This window comes from Idiotropiscis lumnitzeri, chromosome 4 (assembly GCF_059441095.1).
Source record: "Idiotropiscis lumnitzeri isolate Australia: NSW breed Sydney's pygmy pipehorse chromosome 4, RoL_Ilum_1.0, whole genome shotgun sequence".
In the NCBI taxonomy this organism is placed as follows: Eukaryota; Metazoa; Chordata; class Actinopteri; order Syngnathiformes; family Syngnathidae; genus Idiotropiscis; species Idiotropiscis lumnitzeri.
In genome coordinates, this window is record NC_142394.1 from 3,137,623 (window position 1) to 3,155,256 (window position 17,634).

A 17,634-nucleotide genomic window follows, 5' to 3' on the forward strand; every position below is an offset into this window, starting at 1 on the left:
TCGAGCCCTCCCCTTCAAGAAGACACGCGTACGCGCATGCGCGCGTAAAGGCAAGACTGGATATCAACACATCAATAAAGTTATACTGTCTGCACACTGTTAAAACACACGCACGCGCGCACGCACACACAAATAGCGTACACTGAGGCTAGCTGGGAGCTATAGCCCCGTCAGAAATGTGTAGCCCCACTAGTTAAGTTTCTACTTTCTACAGTTTTTTTTTTGGGGGGGGGGGGGTCGAAATGTGTATACATCGGTCAAGCACTCCTAAGTTAGCCCCCGGAGAGAAAAAAAGAGTAAACCATTTCCTTTTTAAATCACGGTATTGCAGCAATTATTTAACCCATAATATTATCGGCTGATTGACCAAACTCGCATTGCTAAACTCATGACTATTTAGAACAAGGGTGGTGAATTAATTTTGAAAAGAGGCCACATGAGAAATTTGAACGTTTGTCAAGAGCCAATTCAAATGTGAACTTCAACAGTGTCTCTATTATTTTTCATGCAGTGTTCCCTCACTACTTCGTGGTTCGGTTATTGCGGCATCACTCTGTCACAGGTTTTCATTTGTGACTACAACTTCAGCTATTGCTGGATTAATGTGCCTTGTGAATGCTTGTGGAAACCCAAATCATGTTGTCACAACAAAGGTAGTCAGGTATCCAGGTGACAGCAACGATTGTTCATGTTAAGAATATTATCGGTGATAATTAGACCTCAGCGTCATTCTCCAGGTTTATGTATGGGAACGCAGGTGTGATCCCGCGTTAATGTTCGATTTTTTCATTAATTCCAGAAGTATTTAAATTCCTTCAATTCCTATCGGCCCCAAAAATCCATCCGTCCATCCATCCATTTTCTGTAATGCTTCTCCTCACTATAGGGTCACGGGGGTCAAGGCCTTCAAGGCCTTCTCTGCTGGCCTAACACAATCATGAAAATATCATGATCATATCCTTCACATTGATGTCATATTATATTTTAGTGTTGTATTTTAGGTGAAATTTTTTTATCCAATCAAAATTCAGCAAGCTCGTGTTGCCTGGCAGATTTCACAATACCAGTAGCACGCACTATTCGTCCGAGACCTTCAGATACAATCGTGCAGGAATCTATTCTTGTCTAAAGGGGGCTTTTGCAGTTGATAGACAGTTGCGATAGCCAATCAGATCACGAGTTGGTTAAAGTGAGCCTTCTTGCTGGCCTCACGCTAAAGGTGATATTCAATAATAATAAACACACCCGGAAGTCGTAACTGGCGACCGTTCAAAAATCTATAATATATGGCTGCTTTTTCAAACGAAAATGGCAGAAGGAGGGAAAAGTGTGTATTTAATTGTAGATACACTTGCAAGGCCGTTTTCAAGATAGACCTTTCAAGAGAAGCAAGGTCGTCCAACACTCACTCACTACTGTGTAAGTGTGTTTCAGTATTTTATTTGTCCAGCCGTGGTGTCATAAATGACGGTATTACGAGGAGTATTTATTCAAGTCGGACTATGTAGGTCTTCACCAAAGGCCTACGTGTGAAATGCACGGCCCGCCACTGTGCGCAATAGTATGCCATACTCCATGTGGACAGTTGGTACTCATTGATGAATAAATAAACATCCGGCTACTACATCAGGAAATATGATATTCCCAACTAGTTTCAACTGGCAGGCTCGAATATAAACTCATAGTGCCTTTAAATAAGTGCTCCACTCGCCCCTACTTGTTCTTCTGAATGAAATGTGTTCTATGAGGCCCCACGTCAGGTCAGAAACTGTGTTGAATTTGGCTGTGTCTCAAGTGAAATGTCCTGAATGCAGCTGCATTGATTTTTTTTTTAAGCATACCAGTGCAACATCCATTCACTGGCCATACAGATCTGAAGCAGTTGTGGAGGATTTACAGTAGCTTGAAGGAGGTCATGTGACCCTAAAAATAAAGCACTTACAGTTAGTGAGCTTATTACAGAAATGAAATACAGCCTGGTCGCTCCACACTGGAGCAGCTATTCATATTGAGGCGGCCATTCAGTAGTGAAATGATAAATATGCCACGGAGCACATGTCAGGGGGATCGAGTGTACTCAGGGTGTGTGAAGGTATTCTTAGCACTGATGACAGTGCCGGCTCACGAACCCATTCACTTCTCTAAATGGCGTCCTGGCAGTGAGACAAGACTGAGGCACTCTTGCCAAGTGCTTCAGTGTCTACTTCAAGCACGCTGTTTGGTGTGTGTGAACAAAGAATAAGCAGCAGCAGCCAAAAGCGATGCTTAAGAGACCTTTTTAACATGATTGGATGAGAGTCCATGGCGTAGTTTATCAGAAGCTTTATTGTTTGAGGCAACTGAGGATGAGTGGTTAAAAATTAGGCCTGTGAATAGTGGAGTCACAAGCTTAACTTTGAGTTGCATGAATGACTTAGCACCGCCAAACTATGATTGTTTGACACAAATTTTGCTTGTAGTGACATGGACGTAAAGTCAGGAAGGGGTGGCGCTCCACCAGGGATAGGGGGTGCTTTAGTCCATTTCTTCTTCTCTCATTTTTGATGTTCAACTTCCGGGTTTGCTTCAAATCTGGGTGTTATATTTGACGCAACTATGTCGTTTCAAATGCACATTAAAAATATTACTAGAACTGCGTTTTTTCATCTGCGCAAAATTGCTAAAATGTGTCCAATTCTATCAACTTGTGACGCAGAAATCTTAATCCATGCGTTTGTTACGTCTCACCTCGACTATTGGAACGTTTTGCTCTCGGGTCTCCCCATGTCTAGTATTAAAAGTCTGCAGTTAGTTTGCATTGGCCTCCGGTCCACTTGAGATGTGATTTTAAAGTTTTGCTACTTACCTATAAAATATTGCACGGCCTAGCACCTCCCTATCGCGTTGACCTCGTGGTACCATATGTTCCGTCCCAAAACCTTCGCTCACAAAATGCTGGTCTTTTAGTGATCCCGCGAGCCAAAAAGAAGTCCGCAGGTTCTAGAGCGTTCTCTATTTGGGCACCAATGCTTTGGAATGCACTACCCTCAGACATGAGGAGGCGCCACCTCAGTAGAAATGTTCAAAACACAATTAAAAACACATTTATACTCTTGTGCATTTTGTTGAACTATTTGTTGGCCTGTTTACTGCCGCTTCTTCTCTTTTCTGCCCCTTCTTGGGAATTAGGTGATGGTGACCAGCTATGAAGATTACGACACTGACCAACCGAGGATGGACCTGCTCTGCCGAAGTCATCTTCATGCAGCGCCTCTTCTGATTTCCTTATATTTCAGCACTTCGTTGAATTACTTGTTGGCCTGTTTACTACTTCTGTTCTTTTTTTTTTTCTGTTCCCAATTCCCCGGCTTGGGAATTAGGTGATGGTGATTCACTTGGAAGGGGCTGTTCTGAATTTACACCAACTGACTGGTACAAGATCAAAGGCTCATCCTCGGATATGCTGCCATGGAGATTACGGCCCTGGACGAGGACCCGCTCCACTGAAGTCATCTTCCTGCAGCACTTCATTCAATTAACTCTCACATTATGTCAGCTAATATTGTATAGCATCATTTTATATGTCAAATGTTGCCCACTTGGCATCCATTGCAGCCTGGTCATCATGGAAGGGGGATTCCCCCATCTGTGGTCCCTTCTCAAGGTTTCTCACCTTTCCCCTTATGAGGTTTTGAGTTTTTCCTTGCCCTCCTGGGAGTTAAGATCGGTGGATGTCGATTGTGGTTATGTAAAGCCCTTTGAGACTGTCTGTGATTAAGGGCTATACATATAAAATTGACTTGACTTGACGTGACGAACCAGAACCTTTACCTGGGCGCCTATGTTGGCCAACCCGTGGAGGTCCCAAATAAATGGCCAATCGGGCACCCAAGTAAGGGTCTGAAGGGAAGGGTTCGGGGGTAGACACTAAGGGTACAGACTTGGAATAACGCAACTACGGGAGGAAGTAGAACCTTTACTTGACCGCTTACGTCGGCCACCCCAGACACCCAAGTAAGGGTCTGAAGGAAAGGCTTCAGTGGTGTACATTAAGAGTATAGTGGCCTTCTGTTGTCTCAAAATAAGCCACTTGTGCGGGGTTAAAGACACAGTCACAATTGGACGAATGGCGATCCAAGTTGTCAATTTAATGTCAACAAAAAAATAACATGCATGTGTTTGTCACATATAATTGAAAATTATATTCGTCTAAAAAATTATTTGACAAAATTATTCGTCCTCGTCCTCCATTCCAAGTTATAAAGAAATTAATCTGTAGAATAGTTCGTTTAAGTTATGAGCTGGTCAAATACAGTGACTACTGATGTTGTTGACGACAGCCCCTTATGACTCCGTTATTCGGAGCAGCAGTGGTTGAAGTCAACTTCAGTAGGAAGCAGACTGGAGGATGTTGAAGGACTGACATCCAAATCACACAGACATTCCGTGAGCACTTCGTACGCACCACTGAGAAATATAAAAGGGATGAACAGAGGCCAAAGGAACAAGACAGTGACTTTCAAAGAAAGGTTGCCCAGCTGCAGTTGGTCGTCAATTAAACGGCAAACAAAAAAGCACAAGTTGAGTTCTGCCAATGAGAAATCAACCTCCAATGGCATGGGGGCATGGTGAAAAGGGGAGGGTCCAGTCACACGCCCCTCCGGGATGATGTTGGCAGTGCCAACAGCCTGGACACACGCAACAGAATGTCCAGTGACGCTTAACTGGGTCAAATGAGGTTTCTGAGATCAACCGCTCCCCGCTGTTGTAGGAGCAAATTACCGAAGGGGAGCCATTTGTGATCACAAAATATGGAATGAGATGACGCCAACTCAAGGACTGCATTGGAGGGGAGGATGTTGTTCAAGCGGAGATGATGCACAGCTAGACTTGTTCTATTGTGACAATTTCATGTGCTTTCCCCCAATCGGGGGGATTATTGGTCAGACAAAGTCATCATCAACCACTGTGGTATGAAACATGTTTGTCTCAAGGGTGACTGCCGCCTGTCTGAAGGCCACAGGTGTCAAACTCAAGGCCCGGGGATCCAGATCTGGCCCGCAACATCATTTAATGTGGCCCACCAAAGCAAAATATTGTCTTTTATATGGGGCAATCCTGCATTTTATTTGGGTTCACAGTCAAAATGGCCCTCCGAAGGTAACCGTAACCACATGTACAATGTGGCCCTTGATAAAAAAACAAAACAACTGACACCCCTGCTCTCGGGTAAACGTCGCCCTTTTACATGATATGTCACTTGAAGATGTATAAAACTATGTGTTAAAGGGGAAGTCAAGTCAAAGATTTTCTTTACAATACTGTGTTCTATGCACCGCCAGTAGTTTAAACATTGCATTCAGAATAATATTGTGTTTGTTGAATATGAATTAAGCAGCAAAATTCACTGTAATTTGCTGTTGACTGAAAGTGACATCACTGTGCCTCGGGCTGTGTTCAGACGATAGCCAAAATGGGTTTTTTATTTGAAACTCAGCCTAAGGGCTCAGGTAACGACCAATCACTATTCACCGGGTTTCTGATTTGGTCCTGTGATGTTCACAGGCTGAATTCTTAGGCACCGAGATGTCATTTTCAGTCAACAGCAAGTAAATAATCAAAATGCCGCATTTTGACGGCTAGGGTGCATAGGACATATTGTAAGGAAGATTCCTTGACGTTCCCGTTAAGTGAAGAAACTGATTCCCCACTCTCACAGCCACTGTGATGTGTGTTTATTTTTCACAACACTAGCAGTCGTCGTCTTCCAGAATGTTTGAATGTTGCCGCCAAAACTCTTCTCCTATAATGTCACAGTGGTAGGCCTGCACACTCCTTCTGCCGCGGGTGACACGCATGTCCTTCCTCTCGTCATTCACTCCTTTTATTAGTTTGGTGACAGTTTCATCATGCTGGAACATAAAAAAAGATAAATGGTTACGCTTTAAGAATATATTTAAAGGGACATACAATGGATTTTTTTTTTAATTGCTGGTATACAAATGGATCAAATGTGAAATTAAACAACCTTTGAAACTAAATCACTACAGAGTCTTTTGGGCGGGAGGTGAATTTTAGTGCTGATGTAAGTTTTACATGCATTTCTATTATATGAGTGCCAATGTTCACCTGGATCAAGTTTTTTTTCAATATACAAGCACAGACTTGGTTAGCATTTTGGTCAATGCATTCCACAAAAATCTGTGTTCAGTGTTAGAGGTTTACCTCAGGCTGCTCGATTATGCAAAAATATTCATCACGATAATTTTTGTAATAATTGAAATCACGATTATTCATACGAAACCAAAACAAAATGTAAAAATTAGAACAATATTAAGACAAATCAACTTTATTTGATCTTAATATAAAAAAGGTGCAAATATATAAATTGGAGTATGGTTTTCTTGTATAAACAAACAGTGCATTGGAGTTTACTTGCTATACACTTCTAAATTGACATAGAACTATTGTAACATATAAATAAACAATTTCAACCCATAAACAACCCAAATTCTGAACTCACGTATGCTATTAGACATAGTAAAAGGAGCACTATTTTAACAATGTTTTACATCTAAAAATATATAATTTATAAAATAATTGTTTTTTGAGATTATGCCAATTTTGTAACCATAGTGTAATAATTGTAATAAAATTTAAATTAATTGCACAGCCCTAAGTTTACCTTAACATTAAAAAGCAGCAAAATTTTCAAGATCCCAAGCAGAAATAAATAAAATGAGCATCATGTCATCTGACCTTTTCCCAGATGAGAGTCGTCCCTTTCCTATGGATGGCCGGTTCCTTGTTGTAATTGATGTCAAACTCTGAGAACAGGATTTCATTTTTGTCAGCAGCTAACGTTCCCTGTACAACAACACAAATGTGATAACGTGTGTGTAAAGACCATATTAAATTCGGTGTATAAAAGGTTAATATTTAATGTTTAACTACACGCTTCAAGTCTAATGGTACAGTTGTCTATAAAATAATAAGAATTTTAATACATAATCATCAGTAAATTATGTTTCTGTCATGTTTAAAACAATTAAAAGCATGTCCCATATTGTCAGACTCTAGAACGCACTGCTATCAGCTGTTATTTATTGCATACAGACAGTTACATTTTGAGAATTTTAAGAACATGGTAGCTTGATAGAAGCGTACTCAGCTCCATCTTGTGGTAGAAAAAAATACTGCAGATCTAAATATGATGCTGGCAAGACAATGACTGGCTTGGTACGTTCGACCCATACACAGAAAAAACGTTAAGAAATTAGTTTGTGTATATTTTCTTTAAAACAACAACAACAAAAAACAATAACTGTGCCAATATTTCTTCTTGATGTTTTTGTAAATAGCACTGAGAAAGTAGACATGCACTATTCCTCAAGTATGCAGATGAGGTGAAAATGCAGTGCATCAGATACAATAGTTTACGGATCACGTCTCACAGTTAGGAATGGCGCATGATGAACTAATTTGGTCCCCTTCAGCAGAGAGCCACAGTAGGAGAGGAAATTTTTTTTTAAGCGCTTTTCAATTTTTTATTTTTATGACTTAATAGTATTTATCATTCAAATATTTACTGTAATGATTAATTTACTACTGCATTGGCATTGGTTAGTAATAGAGAATAACTCTGTTGTGAACCTGATGGCCCCCTGTATTCTATATATTGGGAATATTAACACCCATTATTTAAATAAACCGTTGGATGATATGAATTAACTGTAATGCAAGTTGAAAGGTCACCTTTAAGCGATCTTCTGCTTGAATTGTGGTTAGTTCACCTTTCTGTACAAGGGTCCAAAACACTGTATTGTACAAATTATTTATGTGACCTGGAAGAGGCAAACAAAAACACTCTGACACTTTCATCGTTGCATCATCATCATCATCATCATCCGTGTAATGACAATTGTAACATACTTACAGTCTGCTTGCCTCCAGCTCAGATAGTCTTTCAGGTTGCGGTTGCTAGGATACAGTACCACACGACCATCAAATCCAGGTGGGTAGAGGAGAGGCTGCTCTCCAAAAAACTCTTTCCAGTAAAAGACATAAGAAGATGAGAACTGGGAGGCCACGTGGGTCATCAGCTTGCTGCCAGGAGAAATTAAGTCAGACACACAACAGCAACACCACTAGTATGATTACACACACAGTTACCTAGCTCTCCTCTTGAACCAGTTGGAAGACCTCTTGAAAACAAAACTAAACTCATCACTTTGTCCATAGGCAATGATGATGTCCTCCAGCTCCTCCATGACTGAACGGGCGCTGCGGGTCATTAGGCCCAGGGCCCTGTTGTCATTGGGTTTAGTGAACTTGTGCTGCTCTGAAAACCTGAAGCACAACAATGACGCTATGAAGTCTGAACAACAGCACCATAAAATGGCTTTTCCACCAAAATCCCAGATGTGCATTATGAAAAGCAGAGACGCACCTGTGGAAGTTGCGCCCATCCAGCCTCACGACAATGTAGCAGTTTCTCAGACAGGTGTCATCTACTTCAAAGTTACGCACATATTCAAACTTGCTCTTGGCCATGGTGCTAGTAGAAGTAAACAAACAGGCCCGGAGTCGGAAAAAACAAGACTTGACACTGTTGCGAAGTGGCCACACATTTGTAATCTGCATCAGTCTGTCCCTGCAACAAACAAAAAAATTCCAATTCATTAACAATTGGTGTGTTATATCATTTGAACACTTACTTAACCACTGAGAAAATCTGTTAACAGCATGTGTGTTTTACATTTAGAGTGTGAAACTACATGACTGATTATATAACAATGCAGTTAATGGTAAATATCTGTAACAAATTGACGGGTAGTTTAATTATTTAAAACACGTCTTCCAATGAGATCCGTCCGTGTAGTCATTATTGATAATAAATCAATGCGAGACAAAAATCGGCAACGTCGTAGTCAATACAAGTCAGTAATCAGCATTACATCGGTGTTCTTGAAAGGAAGCAGCACATCACACTTGAAACGATACAAATATTTCAGATCGATTATAAGAAAAATAATTACTTTAGACAACCTTCGGGTCACTGTATTATGGAGACAGTCTAACTGATATTCTTAAATACCCCAAAGAAAAGACAGAAAAAACTAAAATTACGACCATCCCTGACGCCAGTTGTATTTGGTCCGTCAGTATGTAGGGTCGTGTTGATAACACGGACATGCTTACATATGGTTCCGGATAACCAATATAAATATTAAAAAATACAAACACAAGCCAAGTGATAATAAGTGCATTAGTTATGAAATTATAATTAATGGAGATATAATATAGCTGACATTTTTTTGCAGCGTGAAGTATTTATCGTCAGAGTTGATCGAGTTCCCATGATGCTTTGCAATATGCGCTCGTCTGCTTGCGGTTGTTTCAAACAAACATGGAGGAGAACGAGAGGGACAGGCGAAAGCGGACGCCTGATCGTCAAGAAAAAGATTCCACTTCCAGCTCTGGTACCTCATCGGTTTGTCGAGAAGACGAGGCTTCTAAAATAGACGTATGTTCTGAAAAGTTTGACCCACTTTTGGCCCTCTACTCTCCCACGGTGCCACTCCCGTTTCCAAACATCAAATGTTTCAACAACGTCGCGGAGTACGAGAGCTTCTTGAGGGGCGGCCGCGGTCGAGCCAAGCCCGAGAATGTGGAGAAAAAGCGGCTGAAGGCCATGCGAGGGGTCGCCGACCCGGAGCGCATTGAGAGGCTCAAGAAGCTCATGGTTACCAAGAAGTCAGTGGATGAGGAAGGCGAGGGAGGAGGCGGCAGCCGAACGCCTCAGTCGCGCAGACGCAAGCCGCAGAAAAATGTGCTGACGAGGATGACCCGTAGGTTCTATACACATAATTGACAATACACTTAAAGTAAAAAAGCCACTTCAACATAGTGTGAAACAAGGCAAACGCGCTACATTAACGCGAGGTAGTTTTAGGATAGACCTATCACTATAATTACTTCTTAACGTGTCGTTCGAAGAGACAACAATGGACACGTTAGTTTTTTTTGTTATTTTCACTCGTGGTGATTTGCACGAGTCTTTGTTTACATGCGTCATTGGCGTTCACTCACGCTGCTTCTTCCCGCCCCTGTCAGTCAACTTGTTCGCGATGCGAGAGTCGGTGCTCGCGCACACACTTACACGCCAGCTGGCTCCGCGGTGCTCATTTAGCACTTTTTCACTTGGGAGATTTGTGGTCAATAGCTTTGCCCCAGTGCATTGTGCTTATATGCACATACCGTTTTGAAAAGTGGTTATATCGCACCGACCTTAGAGTCATGTGACATGTTGAATTACGGTGTTGATGTGAAATTTAATATTTCCTGTAAATCTCTACCTTTGCTATGCGTTTACCAACACTCCCAGCAAAACACAAATAGGCTGAATAAATGTCGTTTCACTCACGTGACGTGATGGAAGTATCCGAGGGAGCGTAACACTCAACGACTCAATCGCCAATGTGACATGCCACAATATTGAACGGCAACACAATGTGGAAACCTTTATAGATTTAAATAGTTACAGTTCCTAACAATACATATATTTGTCTGTCTGATCGCATGTCCTGTCTCTCATCTATTTTACTGACCTTTAACTTGCTTACCTTACTTCGCATCTGTCTGTTCCCGATCGGTTTCAAGATAGAATAAAATAAATGTGGTGGAGACATTTAAGAATTTAGTCCATCATTTTCGTCCGTCTGGATTTTTTTCTGTCTGGAAATTGTGAAACATAAACGGAGGTTTGCAATTCTTTGCAATGGTGTTTTTTAGTTTACACCAAATTTCAAGCCTCTAAATTCAATGAGAGCAGTTAAACCATAAACAATTCCATCTTATATTTCATGTTTAACAGTGTCTTATTGATGATTTGATTCAATCTTTTGTCCTATGCATTCTCACTATGGTGGTGGTCAACTGTAGAGTAAATGTACAAGTTGTTTAGATATATTGCTCCATCTTTTGATCAACTCTGTGATCGAATATGTTTTTTTTTTAAATCCAACTGATCGCTGAGCGACCCCAAAAACTCTGATTACGTAAAGTCTAATGCACATGTATTACATATTTTAACTCATCTAACAATGCACACCTGGACAAGGATGCTACCCAACGCACCTAAAGTACCTCTAAAATATCACTCCTCAAAATGACCTGGGATCTGTTTTGTGTGCAGTCTGCAAAGGCAGTCCTTTGGGTGAACTGCACAGATGTGTAGAGCAGAGGATAAGAGTCAAAGTTCACATCAGGACCTTCAAAGGACTGAGGGGCGTTTGCTCTGGCTTCGTTGTGGCCTTCGACAAGTTCTGGAATTTGGTGAGTGCTTGGATGTGTTTGTGATTGTGTTTTGTGATTAGCATAAGAGTCAGTTGCTGATTTTTGTTTTGTTGTCAGGCCATGGTGGACGTCGATGAGACGTACAGAGATCCTCTTCTCGGGAAGGCCTTGTACCACGAGAAGGCCCTCACTATTACGCGGGTGCGCTAATTACTCCTTTGTGATTACGTATCTGATTATCTCCTCTTCTACTACCACTACTATGCAAAATATCTTTGAGAATTGGCCATCCTTCTAATAATAGAATATGTTGTGTTGGTGCCAAACCTTTCAGGTGAAGCTGGAATTTAACAAGTAAAGTTGTCACAATGACACACTACATGAACTGTAAAAATATTACATGTTACAGCTGATGATGAAATACGCCTTGTGCAAAAGTCCCTTAGAGTACCTTTCATAAATGCCTTGTTTTCTGAATAAATCAAAATACAGTCAAGGCCGTAGAAATATTGGCAACCCTGTGCTCCTGTCAGGTGATGTTCCACTTCTCCCAGAAAATTGTGGCAATGACACATTTTTCAGTGTTGGCGTTTGTTACCTTTGTTTGCATTGGAACTCTATACACACACAGATAAATATGGAAATGAAAGCCAAATCTGATCACAACTCCAATAAATGACTGGGCAAAATTATTGACAGCCTCAACATTATATTTGGAAAAAAATAATGAATTGCTTCCATCAACAAATTTCTTACACTGAATGGATTTTGTGTTCTTTTAGTGAACCTAAATTAATTTGAAGGGGGAAAAAAGATCAATTCTAATTTAATGTAATTTTGAGAGCATTTATTGTGCTGATCTCAATAGTTTAAATCAAAACTTAGGGAGGGCTATTGTGATAACAAACAAAGAGCATGACTGACATTACCAATGTTCAATAGAGTAGTAAAATACTTTCAAGCTTCCAGGTCACTCCTCCCCGCTGTCATTCGCTATAGCGCAACGTAATTCATTTCCAGTGTCTGGTTTTGATTCCGTTTAGCTTTATGTTAAATTTTTCTTTCCAGACAATTATTAAATTTGCTTGCTATTTTTCTGTTCAGAGATGGATTCGCTCCACTTTAAGACAAACTTCTGCAAAAAGTGTACTTGATCACCCAAGCACTTAATTCCCTCGTTTTACGATTACATGTCAATCTTAGGTTAGCTTAGCAATTAGCATGGTTTCTCGAATTCCTTTATGAGTATAATACTTGAGAAGTATTATTCACCACCATAAAGGCGAAGGTTACTGACTTAGGAGAGACTGTTTTCGTGGTTTGGCGTTCTAGTAGCCAGATGAAGCTCAGTGCTTGTTCGCTGGAGTGGTGTAACGTTTTACCTCGATCTACCCTACTATCCTGTGTGTAGGTGACATAAGAAACCGTTCAATTATTGGAAAACTTAAAAATCTGCGATTCTCAGTTTTGCCATTCGTTGTATTTTGATGAGGTGCAAATTCTGACTCGCAAATTGCGACACCAATGTGACCCTTGAGTTTAGATCTGGTCTCAAACTGGCCACTTAAGAACTCTCCAGCGCTTTATCTTAAACAATGTGCTTTTTGAAGTGTGCTTTGGGTCATTGTTCTGCTGTGAGACTTCTGACAGAGACCCAGCTATCTGACACCAGGTCCTACATTGCGCCCTAAAATTCTTAGGTAGTCTTCTTCTTAGTTGACAAACTACAGCCTGTCTTTTTCATGCGTCTGTGTTAGCAGCTAGTGCGGTCCTCCGGGATTTCTGATCATAGCATCCATTTTTATTCAAATGGCAATGAATTATACCAGCTGACATCGTCGTGTCTGCAGGTAAACTTGGAACATGTGAATACCAGTGGCTTTTGTAATTTCGACACTTTCCTGGGAGAAGATGAGTTTTTGGCCATGACTATAAGTAATAACAACTGCCTTGATCCAGTTTCAAATAAGGACATTACATGAACCCCAGATTTCCTCTTGAAATGTGATTATTAATGTTGAGGCTAGGGCTGGGCGATATGACCTAAAATAAATATCGCGATAAATTAGGCAGTTTTACCTCGATAACGATAAATGCACGATAAATTCCCCCTGAGGACCAAAATCAAAATAAATGCAGGAAATGCATATTAACTGCTTTTTGTATTGACCAACTGGTACGCATTACTTTCAATGAAAAATAGAAGTACAAAAATCATTTGAATAAACATTCAAACTAGCTTGCTTTGCATGACTTGAACAATGTCACAAAGAACAGGAGAAAAAGGGTACCTCTCACAAAATCTTTTTATGTAAATATATTGTGCAGAGATGCTGTAATTCCATTTGCAAAGGCCGAGATTTGTGTAAAGGTATCGTGTAAACAATCTAAATAATGCCATGTGCAAAGGCGCTAGTCGCCTGTAAACAAAATGCTAAATAAAATGGAAAAAAATGTCAATGGAATGCCAGTGCCAAATAAACAAGTGTGCTTCATCAGGAAAATGTGCCGTCTCGAGTAATCTGGTGCGCAGTCGCCACTTGTCGTGTATGTCATGCACAGTCAGGCTCAAACAGGGATCCATGTTGCGACTCGACCACAAGTCGGATGTGGATGCAAAATGCTTGACATGTCTCCGCTCCCGTCCCGATGTTGTCCATATCGGAAGTCCTGTTTGCGGCAAATATTTTCGTACCTCTTGTCGGCTACTTTCATGAGGCGTGTAAATCCTGTCCGCTCCATTGTAACAAGAGGAGCTCTATCTTTAGCTATGTGCTCGGCTATCGCGTCCACCTCTGAGACGTTCTCTCGTATGGTGTCGCCTCCGTTATGAGCTGTTGTCACTTGTCCAAACTTGCTCCTCACTTTGAACTTTTAGCACAAGCTCCAAGTCAACAGCATGGTTGTGTTGTGGGTGGTGAAAAAGAAAAGGTTGGACGCGCTGTTTCAGGTGCTTACGATGCACTTTGTAGTTCATGTTTTTTTGCTTAAACATCGTCTTTATGGAACCCAAAACATTTCCAAACGACAGATGTCCACTTTATTTTCGGGACAAGCGCGACAGGAACAATTTCAACTAACGTTACTTCGTCCGCAGCCGTGTCAGCCGCTTCAGGATTTGAATCGCCAGCTACGAACTTGTCTTGTTTACATTCTTGTTCAGAAGGGAGGAGTCACGTGACTACACGCGCTGGAGCCGTCTTAAAGGGGCATGAGCATCGCCGCAGACATAAAAGACTTCTTTTTCTTTTTTTTTTTTAGACACCGAATTTACCGATATGGGCAAAATGATGTCGGTCATTCTAATAAATTTCGGTAACGGTAAATTTTCGGTTTATCGCCCAGCCCTAGTTGAGGCCATTGTTTTAGGAACTTAAGTATGCATCATTTCTGGGAATTAAACTGTGGTAATGGTCACTCATCCCAATGTGCTTTGTGCAGCTTTTTGAGAAGCTGAAACTGCAGGAGAGCTCAGGAGGTGAAGGAGCAACAAAGAAACACTGCGTCCAGGGAGAACGTGGCCAGTGTCTCCCTTCAAACGTAAAGGTGACTTCAAAACACTCGTCTGCTGGCCCTGCCGACAAGTCAATAGAGCCAGCGAAGGGGACAAAGGCAGGTCAGGAGAAGGAGTGCAGGGTTTATGGCAAGGTCCATACTCGCCACATCAACCAGCTATTCATCAGGGGAGAAAATATTCTCCTGGTTAACCCCCAACCGCTCTGACAGCTCCTGACTGCATTTGTTTTCATTCCAGTTAATTAAAAGCCATGTTTTACCATCTGCATTGATAGGCGTCGAATGCTGCTGAGGAACTGGCAGAAAGCTCGTTCTATTTGAGAAAACAACCCGGAGTTGTTCACAATGTATATCACATTGATATGTAAGATTTGAATCGTGTTCCACAAAAATCTCCTTGTGGTTGAGCAATTAAAGCTTGTTGCCTGTTGATTTTGGTGTCTTTTTACATCACACCGTTTTCCACATCAGAACTCTGTAATTCACAGGCCTCTACCGAGAACGAGCGAGCCTAATTTGCGTCAACATAAAATAAATTCAAATAATATAGAAGCATATGTCACGCACATGGAAAACAATTAAATCCAGTGGCTGGACTGGGGTGCTGTTCAAAAGTTCGTGACCAGTGGTAGAAGTACGAACTGGAGCTTTCACTGTGCGAGTCCTGTTGCAGATAAATGTAAAAGTGGCCACTAGTTGGAGATTGACAAGTCCACTTCCTGCCAAGAAAGCAGCAAGGCACTCACTTGACCCTGCCCTCCCAACACATGAGGCTCTTCACATTACCACTTCTTGCAAGTCAGCATTTGAATAATTCTTTGGGTGGTGTAGTGGGGTGGGTGTCATTCTCTCAAAATGTTTATGAGTATAATAAAATAAAAAACGAAATAGTATTTTAATTGAACCTAACAACACCCCATTTTGTCTCTGTTGCTGATATGGTCTTAAACCGCTGATACAGTAGTCACTGGATATGAACATATTAAAAATAATGACAATAAAAGTCATCACGTGGCACAAGCATCCTCAGTGAGCGCTGTACTTGTGCTTTTTCATTTTATTTTATTTTCCTGTGGCTTACTGTGTTATACAATTTACTTTGTCATTGGGACTTTACCACCGTGTCTGAGATGATGGCGCCTTCTGATTTACGCAGATTATGTCGCCAAAGTCGGAACTTTGGTGGCCTGTGAGGCGGGCCATATGTGGTTTGCTAGGTTTAATATTTTGTAGCGAGCATTTATATTGTCCTGTGTTTATTGTTTTGACTTCAATATTTTCCTCTCGAAATTTGTTAATTAAATCATCCACACACACGTTTTATTATTTATTCATTTAAAACACACACGCATAAATATATATATATATACACACACAGAGAGAGAGAACTGGGATTGGCTCCAGCATATATATAAATATATATATATATATATATATCTACATTGGAAATGTATTTATCCCAAAATCACACTTTAGTAGAAAGTTAATTACCCCCAATTTCTTAAAAATGAAGTTGGGTAATACCAGTGGGGATTGTTAAGCTCCATTTTTAGCCATTCAAGTTTTAATACCCCATTCATGGCGGCATGGTAGATGACTGGTTTGCACAATGGTCATTCCTGTTCAAATTAACTGGAGGTCGTGCGTTCGATTCTGGCTGCAGCCGTCCTGTGTGAAGTTTGCATGTTCTCCCCATGCCTATGTGGGTTTTCTCTGGGTACTCTGGTTTCCTCCCACATTCCAAAAACATGCATGGTCGGTTGATTGGACACTCTGAATTGCCCCCCGGTGTGCGTGGGTGGTTGTTTGTCATCCCACAACCCTTGTGAGGAGAAGTGGAATATGTAATAAATAAATGGCTGGAATACAATCATTCATAGACTCAAAGTCTTTGGCGTTACCTCCTCCAGGTTCATAACATTTAATCATATTAGTTTGCCTTATATTTTTCCAAATATAAGATGGAGATCTTAATATATGGGGTTCCATTTGTGGCAAAATATGTCGTATGATAAAATTAACTAAAAAAAATCATTAAAATAAAAAGTAGTTTTCTGAGACTCAAGCCATTAGGTTGGGGGAACAGACAATACGCCTCTTGCGGTTGAAACCAGAGGGCAGCCATCTTATGTTGCCACTCTTACTACCAACTTCTGTTCTTTTTTTAATTGAAAACACTATTCTAAGTAAGCATTTCAGGTTACGGTCCCTGTACGCAGTAATGAGAGCCTCTAAAAGAATCAGCTTCACTGTTTGCGTCGACCATTCAGCGAATATTACAACGGTGTCGTGAATATTTCCCACTGTGGTGTAACCTGTTCTAAATACAATCTGTTTTATTTTGAAAGGCCTTACAAGAAGTGCATACGAGTGTGATGGTCAGCTTGTGACTTGGAACGGGGTTAAAATAAATGCGTTCCAGTTGCTTAAAACGTGTCGCGTTCGCCCGATATCACGACACCTGCCAAACTTTCATTTTAGTTCATTCTTTGATTTTGTTGTCATCTAACAACGACACTTACATCAGCACTTACATTGACATCTAACGTTCACACTTAAAATGACATCTAACATCGACACACACATTGAGATTTAATTTCGACGCAACACTTTGTAAAATGACACGACTACATATTTTTGTAACAAATAGAACCGCTTTTTCGCCAGCGCAATTAATGCGCCCTCGCATCATCCAGCAGGTGTCAGCATACACACGTTGTTACCCGCGGGCCCATCGTCTCCAGCTTGTCTCATGATGTTGCTTTTCCAGTTAGTTTGAACGGGAATGACAGCGCGGTCTCAGCGGACTTCATAAATGCATTATGAATAATTGAGTTTGCG

General features: G+C 40.9%; 2 protein-coding genes across 5 annotated transcripts; one reads left to right on the top strand and one right to left on the bottom strand.

The window, feature by feature from the left end:
* Positions 1 to 5,699: 5,699 nt before the first annotated feature.
* On the bottom strand, positions 5,700 to 9,161 carry thg1l (tRNA-histidine guanylyltransferase 1-like). 4 transcript variants are annotated; one of them, XM_088292348.1, is made up of 7 exons: positions 9,112 to 9,161; positions 8,429 to 8,632; positions 8,152 to 8,328; positions 7,916 to 8,085; positions 7,735 to 7,823; positions 6,739 to 6,846; positions 5,700 to 5,891 (listed from the first exon to the last, which is right to left on the bottom strand). In XM_088292348.1, the coding sequence occupies exons 2-7, from the start codon at positions 8,620 to 8,622 to the stop codon at positions 5,730 to 5,732; spliced, it is 900 nt and encodes a 299-aa protein (XP_088148474.1). In that variant the 5' UTR covers positions 8,623 to 8,632; positions 9,112 to 9,161; the 3' UTR covers positions 5,700 to 5,729. The 4 variants fall into 4 exon arrangements, with proteins under 4 accessions (XP_088148474.1, XP_088148475.1, XP_088148472.1 ...); XM_088292349.1 differs by having other exon boundaries at positions 6,739 to 6,806; positions 9,018 to 9,143; XM_088292346.1 differs by having other exon boundaries at positions 9,018 to 9,143.
* Positions 9,162 to 9,357: 196 nt separating this feature from the next.
* On the top strand, positions 9,358 to 15,223 carry lsm11 (LSM11, U7 small nuclear RNA associated). Its single transcript, XM_088295187.1, has 4 exons — positions 9,358 to 9,830; positions 11,177 to 11,316; positions 11,395 to 11,478; positions 14,719 to 15,223. Exons 1-4 carry the CDS (start codon positions 9,389 to 9,391, stop codon positions 14,998 to 15,000), a joined length of 948 nt encoding a protein of 315 aa, XP_088151313.1. The 5' UTR covers positions 9,358 to 9,388; the 3' UTR covers positions 15,001 to 15,223.
* Positions 15,224 to 17,634: the final 2,411 nt, after the last annotated feature.